The following is a 12,566-nucleotide window of genomic DNA, read 5'->3' as shown; positions in this document are numbered from 1 at the left end:
AACTGTCTTTTCTTCTGTGATGATGTAAAACTATTATCCCGATATTATCATATTTATCATAGTAAGGCTGCCTGAACAAATGAATCACAGTCAGCAACTTAACAGCAGGGAGCGATAGCTTTATGGGGAGGAATAACAGTGGCATACACTTAAGGGGGGCTTGTAAAAATTATAAATTGTTTATTTGCAACAAGAATTAAATCGTGAATGTGGGCAGATTTGTTTAAAAGAAAAAGTCAACCACGCTCAAACTTTTTGAATGACTCTTGAATTGCCAAAACTGTTAAATATACCACTTAACCCATCGACTGTCAGCAGAGCACACACTACATTGCATATAATACCACTAAGCCTATAGTAAGCCAGACGCACTAAAGTACTAAAGAAAATCTACATATTTACAATTGTAGCATAATATTATACCACAGCTGGTGGAATTTGCTAGAAAATATTATAACTCACACAGCATCCACGTAGCCATAGAACAGTACAGTGTGTTGGAATACGATGACCTTAAAAAATATTGACATAGAGAATATTTAAGCATTCTCTTTAAAGTGAAAAAAAATAGATGGAAAAGGCAAATGTAGCTACCTAGGATATCCTGTAGATGGCAGTGTTGAAGCAAGAATTCTGAAAACACAGCCATTGTTTTTAAACTGTAAAGAGTCACGGATTAGGATTTATTATTTGTCACCAAATGAAAAAAAGAATCACAGAAGAGGTCAGAAGCGTATTTTTAACGGATTGTGACTGGAAACCTTTGCTTTAAAATTCCAACAGCTCTCAGTGAGGACAATATCATGCTGTATTAGACTGCTATGCATATTTAAGGTATTAAATGATAACATCTGATACTATGTGCTTAAACAATATTGTGTTATTTAGGACCACAGCACGATGTTAACTAAAACTCAGCACTGATATCAGTGGTGTATTTACCCCGGGCAGCGCCCCCAGCTGCTCACTCCGCAGCCATGTTCACTACAGGGTTCTTAGATATGACATCATGCGCCCATTGAGGAGCCGCACACCAGGGGGCTGACCACCCAAGAGGGTGACCTACCTGGGCATAGGTTGTCACTGACTGACATCCTGAATCAAACATACAAAATCACCGGATTAATTCTTATAATACCAAAATTGACCCATGTTCACTCACAAAAGGCTAAAAAATCCTGAACTCCATTCCCAGAAGCACAGGCCCTGCAGAGTTCAACGTCAGACCAAGAGAACTTATAAGTGGCTATGATTTTCCCAAAGAAATTAATCTTTAAGGTGCATAAGTTTCTGCCTTGTGAAAAAAAAGTTATCACACACTTAGACACGCAAGTACCAAATATAAAATATTGTTTAAAGAGAAGGTTTTTTTTAAATCCTAGAAGGTAAAAAAGTATTTTATACAGTAGTAAAATGGGGGAGCGGGGCTTTATCAGCATCCACAGTAATAATAATAATAATAGTCTAGAACTAAAACTGAGGAGAGCAAATTAAATGATGATTTATTTTTTTTACTTAACATTTAACTATCTGTGTGCCAAAGAAGAAGAGCAATGGTTTATACATTGCAACGTACCCAGTTATTGTGCATCAATCGTATTTGCACCGATACATACAGGGAAGTAATGGAGGCAACGGTGCCATCTGTTCAGTAAGTTGCATTGGAGTGAAATATGGGTTACTGAGAAATAAAAGGAAGGCTGTGACAATGTTTTTCACCAAATTTGGAGACAGCCACCCATCCATTGCATTTTTCTCTGAACCTCTAGCAAATGGTTGTTTCCCACCTCTTCGATATAAGGAGCTAGAAACACCCATGGAAACATTCTTCATTAACCATTTATATATTAGGCATTTTATTTCTTTTTACTTATTTTTGGTATTCTGGTCCAACACCCTTTTACCATACAGGAGGCTTATTTTCTGCTGCGCGATACCAACTTTGGAAATAGCCTTTGGATCTTACTAACAGCGCCAGCTAACATTTTATACGAAGGCTTTCATTTCAGAAGGCTAAGCTTGCGCGGCACTTTGCAGAAGCTAATTAATACTCACCAGATTTTCTTGCCTTCAAAGCAATCACAGCAGCCAGCTCCCGTTGCACCTATAAAGCCAGAGAGAAGGGGGAAAAAAGCACATGTCCATTTCAAAAAGGCATTAATGCGGAAAAACAGTTCTTAGTCAAGTAAAACTAATTCCTGTAGAAGTTCTGCTTTGTTTGGCAACTATTCAGACTGAGCTGACAAATCAGTGTTGGCATACGTATCCATTCCAGCCATCAGAGAAATGCAGATGAAAACTGAAGATGGCTTCTTATTAAAATTGGAATGGAAAATGGAAATGACACGGTCCATCCTAACATCAAACAAGACCAAAAGTAAATTCCATTAAATTTAATTGATTTAATCATAACAGAAAAGTAAGTATACGTCGCTGCAAGAAGAAAGTGGCTTCAAACACAACAAATTCTTTGGCTGTCAGATGCCCTGATCTGGCGTGATGGGGCATGTCAGACCCCTTTGGGATTGGGAGATCATTTTAGTTTCTGGAAATCCATGTTTCAGGATAAGTGGTCTAATATATAGCCAATATTTCCAATTAAATATCTGCCCATGTGGGTTTCAAGGCTCAGGTTTATTACAGAAATAAGCTACGCATGGGGCTCCTGAAAATGGCACTCAAAGGCAGCGTTTCCCCACCGTTACCAGCACCACCTCATTAACTATTTACACTCAAATGCCATTAACTTTTGCAATTAAGTTAGTCTTGAAGCACCTCCTTGACCAAAGGAGTACCCATAGAGATAACGGATAGCACTCGTTAACAAACACTGCTCTACGGAGGTCTATAGGGTACCTTACAGAGAGTCTGGTGGGGGGCCGGGTACCAAGGGGGTCGTCCATATTTAACTTATGTATCCAGACAAATTCGGCGAATCTGAGTGACGGCATGAGGTTATTATCCATACAGATTGGAGCCCCAATGCCTGCACTTTGCTTTGTGGTACGGCACTTACACATGCATTTTCTACCTCACATATATAAGGTATGTCTTATATATATATATATATATATATATATATATATATACAGTCAGTTTATATAAATGCTATTTACATCGCAATAAAAAGATACCTTTGAGCCCTAGAAAGCTTTATGTGACTTTAGTTCCTCTTTTATGATAGTCGCATAGGGTAAAGTTTAGACTCAGTCTTCTCCTAGGCTAATATGGATAAAAAGCTCTGGAGCCTAACGGCACTATATAAATATATTTATAAAATAACCTAAAGCTGATGCTCTACAGTCAAATTTAACATAAATATTACCTACATAATAAATATTCTTGCAGTTTCCTTCTTGTAGTTTTAAAATATATCTAATATCTAGAGCATCATTTTCTTCTTAAACTTCAAATATTATCCTTCAAATTTATAAACATGTTATTTACAATTTTAGTATATATGTACATTTACATGTTGTGAAATCTCAATTACTTGGAAAATGAGTGAAAAATGTAAACAAATCTTTTCCCCTGGCAAACACTAGGCGGCAGCACTACGTAGAGAATGGCTGCATAAAAGGACGATGCTCCAGGTTGTGTGATTTGCGTGCTGAGTGTGATCCAACAGACACAAGAACGACAAAAGAAACACACAACTTCACACGTGTAACATACTACACATTTATTAAGATCGAATGAAAGATGTCATGCTGCTCACAGAGCAGTTGGCTATTTTACAAGCCCCGTTTACACTATAGAAGCCTGCGCCTAGCTGGATCAGGCCTAGGGCAGTGACCCCCATAAATATACCCCTGCAGTATGTTTTCAAGGTCATTGGGATGAGTAAGGTCAAACCAACTTCCTTACATTTCTGGTCTTTTCTATGTTGGTATACTGTTGAATCGTTGAAACTATTGTATATTATATAAAGCAGAGTCATCGTACTCTAATCTAATTGCATCTACATTTTGTGATTTTCTATTTGAAGATCTAATAAGATCAGAGAAAGTAATTGGAATTTAACTCTAAAACTGCTATTAGAAGACGCATCATTTATCTGAGAAACAATTAGCTTAACTTTGAAACCCTTAATGATAATTAAATCTCCAATTTTTTCACACACCAAACACCAGACTAACATGTCCTAAGTAAGCTGGCCCCATCTCCTAAAAAACCTAGCTGGTGTATTATATATATATATATATATATATATATATACAGTATATTTATACATATATTGTACGCATACATACAGTATATACATGGTGCATTTCACATGCGCTACAGATGGTTGTAAAACTACTATTCTTAAATAATCTCTGGATTCTAGCATTGATGGCTGCCACAGATCTAACAAATCCCAGAATTTCTTCTTAAGAAATATGTTATCAGGTGCAGCTCTAGAATGTTAGGGCCCAAAGCAAAAATATTTATGAATTCATATTTGTTTTAAGGAAAATGCCAAACAGCAAAAAAAACTTTATGAATATTTATATTTTCATATTAATAAATGTAATATTTATTAATATTTTTTTCAGTTTCTTCTAATATGGTGGATGTGTAGGGAGTGAGACTGATCAAATATGGATTCACTACTTAATAAAGGCTTATTCACTAAAGAAAGAGCTTGCAGACAGTTGCAGCTTCAACTATTTAAATTCACTGTGGATTATGAAGAGCCAACCCGGTATAATATATATGTGAGATGACGTTTGAAATATCACTTCACATTAAACATGTATTATACCAGCACAGACCTTCGTACAGGAAAGGCGCACAAGGGATGTCAAATGTTCAACTCCCCTGCAGACTCCCACTTTAGTGAATAGACCCTAATAATGTATAGTCAATGTGGGGAGACTTGTTGAAAGTCATCTGACTCTTAGAACTATGTTATTGTACACAGCCAGCTCAGCGGTTCTTGTGGAAGCTCAACGCACACCAAAGCCAGACGGATGCTTTAGGTTTGAAAATCAAGCTTCTATACACATACCTTTAGCCTACCAAAAAGGGGATGGGAAAACATCTTTTATGGAAATGTAGGCTTTTTTTTTCTAAGAAATGATCAGCCCATACATGAAGACTTTAAAACAAGGCAGGTGATATTCACAGTCGAAAAACCATCCAACGTCTTCACGCTTTGCTTATTCAGTGTATCAGAGGTTTCTACATGGAGTAGCACACGTATGTGTTGAAGCACATCTCGTTTGCCCATGACAGGCTTGTTTGGATGGATTAATATGATGAATGCTGTCAGTTACGCATTGCTTTGTGACACAGGTGCTGATTTCTACGTTAGCAAGGATTTGTTTTGACAGCTTCCTTTAACCTATCATAGATCAAAGAACAAAAACGTATCATTTAACTCTCCCACAATACAAAATCATTTTATTGATAGTGGTAGATGAGTTCTCTAATGCACTAAATACTACTGTGTTCTAAAGATCACTTAGTGGTGTTCTAGTTGTTTAAAGAAGTATTTCCATAATAAGATGTGTTTGCTCATTTTACTGGCAAATGATTTTCTGACGGGGGCGATAATAACGGAAGTGCCAGGTAGTAAAATCTGAACGTCTGCAAACAACTATAGGTGTGTCCACCCGACTGTGCCAAAAGCGGATGGGAACCAAGCTGTATAGCAGACATATAGGAAGAAAGAACCCTGTGGACTTTACACTTCTGCCACCGCTGTGTTTCTCTTCCTCTTTGTAATATAAATCTTTCAAAACGCCGCTCTTACTAGATTTCATGTGTGTGCGTGCTACATAAAGAGCCCCGGTGTAGTTTGGGTAAAGTTATACAGTATTTGCACAGAAAGCTTTCACAAACTTTGCATGCAACGTGAAACCTGAAGTCACCCTTTCCAAAGCCTGTACCTTGAGGAAGTGATTATTAGAAGGAATAGTAATCCCCATTTTACATTTATTTTAGTTAAATAATAATGATAAAGCCCTCCGTGTGCTCCATAGAGTTGTTATGAGTTGTAGAGGAGGGTTCTGTGTTGACTGAATGGATGGAGAGGCACTAACTAGGTAGGTGAGCAAGAAGCAGCTGGTAACTTTTTTGGCCCATTTAGAATCTAATGGGGTTGTTACCCGTTATACCTAGTCTGCCCATGTTCCACCTCATTCTGACCGAAGCCAATGTAATTGATGAAAACAACTACATTAAATCACTGATGGTTCGGATATCTTAGCCTCCTACAGAGCTGAGCACCGGGCCATCATTGGATCAGCAATCCACCCAAATAAACTGCAGAAAGGGCAGCTTACCTTGTTTCAGGAGCGCTTGTGATACACATGAAACCATACTATTTAGGGACGGGTAATACATTTTTTTTTTAAATAGCATCTTATATATACCCCTCCACATTGTTTACAGATGCCCTCAAAATGGTCAACAACAACCTGTGGCTGAAGCTCCACATGAAGATGCAGGAGAGGGACAAGTTATATAATACAGATACTGAACAAGAGACGGCATAACTCCATCTGCCAGTTATCACTAATTAATCCCTAAAGCTCAGAAACGCCACGCATACAGATGTATTACCCAAAGCATTTAACCCGGACTGCTAGATTGGATCTTAATAAATAGAGCAATGACCGTACCGCAGATGTAAGCCGGGCGAGAGCTTGAATTTGTAGTATCTTGCTATTTGCGTCTGCTGTGCTTTCTAGTTTCTCACCAGACCTGGGAATGGAAAAAACAAAAGGATTACGATTTGTTTATATATTATATATATATATATATATATACATACACACACACACACTATAGGTTATATATACACATAGGTCACACAAGTACTACAGTATAAAATAATACCTTCTTTATCAGACTAACATTACATTACATTTATTAATATAGTGCTTGCACACGTAAGATTTATTCAAGAAAGATCTAGGCAAAAATGTAGCAGAAAAGGACATGCGAGGTAACAAGGGTCCAGTTTTGATGCTCGCACTCCTGTGGATCTGCTCAATAAAGCCAGTGAGAAACTCATACCCCCACAGCACAGTATACTGTCCCGGGGCCTTTCTTTAACCCACGCACGCACACACGCACGCACGCACGCGTACCCCCTGTCTGTTCTAAGGTAACTGCTTCGGACTCTTGGGAATGTAAAGTCAGTAGTTCGCTGGCAACCTAGCAAAAAGCAATAATGACTTAATTGGCTCCGCTGTAACGTATTTAAATCGACTCATTCATGGCGGCCAAACTACAACCTGAACTGAATGCTTATTTACTGACTCCCACTTATTTTCCAACCGCACTGTGGACTTCTGCATAAAACAAAAGGTGCATTGAATAAACAAAGAGGAAAACAAATTACGTCTGCAAAACCTTCGTCTACTTAAAGGCAAAGTACAAGAATTACACGCTGTGGGGTATAGCACGGAACGAGGCATGTTTTTTAATGTTACTTTGTATTATGTTTTCACTCCGGCACATCAGGGGTTAAGGTATGCAAGGCACAGTTTGTTCAGCCTTTTCTCCGCGCAATTTTTTAGTCAACGCACAAGTATTACAAAAATGACCAAAACACACGAAAGCCCCGCAAATGAGTAAACGTGAATAAAGTCTTTTATCACGAGCGATTGCTACTTCTTTTTTTAAAGGGACACTTCCGATTTCTTCCACGCACCTTGGGGTCCATTTTGTTCACTAGCCGCTAAGTCTTTATATTTTAATTTTAACTACTTAGCACCACTGCCATTTTTTTTATTAAATCTGTATTAATTACAATATAATGTTCTGCCCCCCCACACCATTGCTTCACATAATGAGACCCCCCACTTAGGACCCTAATTGCCTGTCCCTCATTCCTATGATTATGCTTCTTGTTTCTTGGAGATCAGGAAAATTGTTCTACAGCCATAAAGGTCATAATAATTTGTACATAAACAGCAAAAAAAAAACTTTAGGTTCAATTTTCTTTCAATTAAATCGTGTGACTAAAGTACATTATTCTTCTTGGGAATTCCTTACTCAATTATTTACACATCTATTAACGGGTCAGAGAGTCACATAAAAGGTCTGGGTAGAGCCCCAAGTGTCCCTCTGTGGCAATTCCAGATGCTTGACGCTACGCAATGGGGCTCATTCATATAGCGTGAGCTGGAGCCTTTCACCTCCTGACATGGTCATGCATGACGTATGACACATGCCACCGTGTAGGCCCTTCATAATGCATAGTTAACACACCTGCCACTTTATGACTTTGTGAATAAACTGCAAAGTGTAAGCACGCCGGGGCAAACAGCATTCACACAACCATGTTACCCGCCGTGGCAACATTTCATTGAAATTGGCTATTTGTAATGTGTGCACTACAAACAAACACTTGCAGATTTTAAAGATACCGATGCTTAACAACAAACACGAGACGAGGCGCATACAATCTGGACGCCGCATGACTCTCGCTAGATGTAGTAATGCAGAATCCTGCTAGACGGGAATCCAGGCCCCCGCCTCACATCCCTGGGTCGGCTACCTGTGTAGAAGTCATATCGGTGGCCAGCTGGGCCGGCAGTTTTTTTATTTTTCTAATAAATGAGAGGCAGGCGCGTAGGCTGTGGGGTTCCACGAGCTGAATCAGACCCATGGCTCACCGGGACTTTAATACTCGGCTTGGATCCGGTTCGGACCGCTCCGATCTCGATAAAGTGGGCACAGCATATGATCTGCTCCGAACCAGCATAAGCCGACTTTGGCTCGCCAAGCTTTATGTTGGTGCATTATAAGGATATGACTTTATACATTGTTATCACATTGCTGGCATCAAGAACAAAAAGCTTTAAAGAAACATTTCCCATTCCAACTCCCTAGTGATGTAAGGAAGGGGTTAAGAGCAATCAGTCAACAAATGGGGGATCACATGTAATTAAATAATACATTTGGTTGGGCATTAAGTTAAAGAACAATAGATTTGTGTAAAGCGAGTGGTCAGTCGTGGGTAATTACATAGTAATAGAGAGGACCGTGCAGAATGACAAGCACTGTACTAACCGGGTATCGGTTTGTGAATGCAGTGCATTACACAGAGACAATTCATACTTAATCAATACAATGTCAGGGGACTTTACATCTTCTTGACTTCATTATACTTTAAGAAGGTCCACCCCGGTGGACTGCAGGAAGAGCTTGGCTGGCCCTGTATAATGTATAGTAAAAGAATTGAGACTTCTCCAAAGTCTCCTCAACTCTTGAATTTTGTTTATACAGGATCTGCTCAGCCCCTTTACCTCGAACACATGCCAGAGGTCGCCTTACTTTAAGGACAGCGGGTTGTCCATAAACCCATTAATGAGAATCGTCGTGAAGGGGTTAATGAAAAATGAAGTGAGGGATTTGAAGCCACAACTCCCCTGCAAACTCTCCCTTTTGTGAATCAACCCCAATTTTCTTGATGTGCTAACTTTAGGGGTCCAGCCTGTGGGCTTACAGTCTAGCACATAAAGCGTTAAAGTACTGACCCCTGAGTCTGAATACAATATAACTAACTCTGCACAAAGCCAACAAGTAGTGTTCTCAAAGCAAAGACGAGTCCAGCGAGGAACCGCAATGGATTGCCCTGCTCTGTGCGTTAACAAATGAATGTATAGTAAACAGAAGCAGGCACACAGATTTTATTCCATCCCGTTTGTGATTGATAGCATACAAACGGCTTAGAGAATCGCTGCTTGCCAAGCAACAAAATCAGCAAGTTATAAATTTGGCGTTATCCTTTACAGTTATCTCAATAATTACTCTGAAATGTTTAGGTTATCTTCTTAGACAGCACCAAACATGATACGTGGCCGTCAGCTGAATTTGCAATGCTTTGCAAAGTTGCTGTTCCACTTACACCAAAAATTAACTGGACTCTCTACTATGTAAATGAGCCTTCAGAAATCTGTCAGGTTATTCTTTCAGCCGAAGGTTTCATTGCATAAAAAACAACAAGTTTTAAGAGGCGTTTTCAGTTTCTACGACAGAAACCTTTTGTTCTCTGCAAAAACTATGAATAATACAAAATCTTAAAAATCTAAAGAACAATTTCTGAAAAAGCTTTGAGAATCCAACAGTAGGAACGAGGTTTAGTTAGTCGGCAGATTCAGTAGGACACATTTAACCAGTTGGAATGATCCTGGTTTTTTTTTTACTGTTGCATTTGTGTTTGACCTGTACTTTATTAAAGTGAATTCTTTCAATGGATTTTTTCTCAGTAAAGAATGCGCTGCCATCTGTGTGCATGAATAGGGGTTCATACTCCAACACTCTCATTGTTCCTACCTGGCTCATGCTACCCAGAGCCCCTCATGCCAACTTAGATGGGCTGTCCCGCTGCCGTCAGTGAGCAGTCCCGCTGCCGTCAGTGAGCAGTCCCGCTGCCGTCAGTGAGCAGCATACCTCCAGCACTAGATACTGCCTTCTTATTTGGTATGAAATTTGGGAAGTAGAGGCTTTACTTACATGTCACATATGTTCGATGTTAAAGGAGCAAGGGGAGCAAGTTGCTTTAAAAAATGGACACCCATCAGCCAGGCTTTGTCTCTCCCAAACTCACACGCCGTCTCAGTGCACTCAGAAGATGAGAACTGATAGAAAACGTAGGCGTCCTGGAAACTTAGCTGCTTGTCCACTGCAACAGAAGGCAAAAAAAAAGTAAAACCCATTGTACAGCACTGAAGAAAATGATGGGGATATATAAAACAATAATAATTTGTCAATTGGGCACCTCTGCCTCCCTAACCGGTCAGGACTGCACAAGTGGGCCCTTCTGGCTTCAATCTTGGGGGTATAGATTCAGTGGGTAAAGTCACTGAGAGTCTGAGAAGGTACGGTACTCCCCGCGCACGTACATGTCTGCAAGCGGGCGCACGGGGAGGAGAATAAACAGCGTTTTGGGGAAACCAGGATCAACAAAACTAGGGCAGTGCGGCCTCCAAGCAAATGATTTGTTAAAATCCGTGCTACGAAATTGTTTAAACATTAAACAGACATTTATATCCTGATAGAAAATGTAAACTTAATAAATTCATCAATACATCAAGTAGCAGTTTCTGTACTTCCTCAACCTTGGACCAATGGGAAATGGACTACCACATAAAGCGATTGGGAGAAATGCCACTTTTCTGTGGAATTACAGACTATGGGAGGCTATCTGGATTGAGAAATATTCCTGAGTGCAGACAAACTCTGCGGAGGATTAGTCAAGGAATTTGGGAAATAACAACTATCATGATTTATCCTGTACCTGTGTATACAGTCAGCACGCAGGGGGATTCATTCTACGCTAAGTGTGAGCTTCAGCACGTTTGGAATTTGTTTGGAATTTTTATGAAATCAAGAATTGTGATATTTAACCATAACCGCCCGTAACGGTATTGCAATTGTAAAAAGCATCTAGAGCTATTAGGCGCCACTAAAAGCCATTATCGGTTCAGCAAACTTCTTTTACAGAATGCTGTGCAGCAAATTGCTGAGCAATGCTCTTCCTCTAGCACTTTAAACCTAAATTTTCCACTTCTCGTTCACATGGGTGAGGAGGACGAACAAACCTGAAATCAAAATCCCCAGTTTCATCAACGTCTGCCAGATTCCAGCCGCCGTATACCGGCACTGCACAAACGGGCAATGGTGCAACAGCCAGTCTACCAGCTCAGACCCCACACAACATTTCCTGTAGAGCCGAGGGGCAAGAAAAAGGCAAGATGTTATTTACTCGTATCGGGGAAGAACACAAAGGAAAAAAGAAGCTTAAAATAAAAAATCTTCATTGTAACCCCCCCCCCCCCCCCGTTACAATATAGAACACAGAAAAGAAGCATATGTGGACACTAATTGTCCATGAAAAGAAGAGGCATGGAACTGTAATTGGTAAATGGTCTGTTATATGAAATAATCCATTTTTCTTTAATCTACAAAAGGCTACGGGGGGATGTTTGAGAAAACACAGTAAAGACTGTAAACCAGAAAAACCCTAAGACAAGACTTGTTCAGTAAAAGGTTCTGTTGAGAACCCGAAGCCAGAAAGACTGAATGTGATCGCATTTACAAACGTATTCATTCCTGCAGGTTGTTCAGAATAATGAGGGCTACTAATACCGCTCGGGTCAAAAACTGGCCAGATTCAGCATGGTTTAGCAATTAGGTTAATTATGACTGGTAGGTGTAACTAAATACAGGTCTGGGGATCCCAACTTTAGGAATCAATCAGGAACCCCACATTTTTTCTACTTAAGTATAAACCAGTGTGACTACTTTGACATATTCACTCCTTTTATGCAATGGGTTTACGCTTACCTGCAGATACAGGTGAGGTACATGCGATCCCGAATTAGATCCGGTGCTTGACTTCTCAGCGCGTTCCGTAATGCTCTTCCAGCACACGCAACACTCTCTCCGCACAACTAAAAAGACAAAATATTTGCATTGTTTCTTGGTTGCATTGTCAATCTCTGGATTTTAATTAAAAAAATGATATATCAATATAAGTAACATCCTATTCTTTCTGCATGAAAGCCCTTGTATAGATTGTCAGGATAGAGATTGTGGGTCAAACTCTAAGATGACTATTT

At 39.6% G+C, this 12,566-nt stretch overlaps 2 protein-coding genes across 2 annotated transcripts in view; both read right to left on the bottom strand.

Moving 5' to 3' along the window:
• Positions 1–1,818, bottom strand: part of LOC149300846 (rap guanine nucleotide exchange factor 5-like) — a 65,520-nt gene extending 63,702 nt beyond the window's left edge. Inside the window, exon 1 of the mRNA XM_089484883.1 lies at positions 1,617–1,818. Coding sequence (XP_089341009.1) covers positions 1,617–1,818 — 202 coding nt within the window. The remainder of the gene's footprint in view (positions 1–1,616) is intronic.
• Positions 1,819–2,044: 226 nt separating this feature from the next.
• The window catches only part of LOC149300845 (rap guanine nucleotide exchange factor 5-like), a 37,488-nt gene continuing 26,966 nt past the window's right edge, over positions 2,045–12,566 (bottom strand). Inside the window, exons 3-7 of the mRNA XM_089484882.1 lie at positions 12,292–12,398; positions 11,547–11,668; positions 10,459–10,627; positions 6,612–6,693; positions 2,045–2,104 (exon numbers count right to left, since the gene is read on the bottom strand). Coding sequence (XP_089341008.1) covers positions 2,045–2,104; positions 6,612–6,693; positions 10,459–10,627; positions 11,547–11,668; positions 12,292–12,398 — 540 coding nt within the window. The remainder of the gene's footprint in view (positions 2,105–6,611; positions 6,694–10,458; positions 10,628–11,546; positions 11,669–12,291; positions 12,399–12,566) is intronic.

This window comes from Sceloporus occidentalis, unplaced genomic scaffold (genome assembly GCF_023333645.1).
Source record: "Sceloporus occidentalis isolate IW3139 unplaced genomic scaffold, rSceOcc1.0.p SCAF_23, whole genome shotgun sequence".
Taxonomy (NCBI): Eukaryota; Metazoa; Chordata; class Lepidosauria; order Squamata; family Phrynosomatidae; genus Sceloporus; species Sceloporus occidentalis.
Note: the sequence above shows the minus strand (reverse complement) of the source record. Positions and strands in the feature narration are given on the sequence as shown.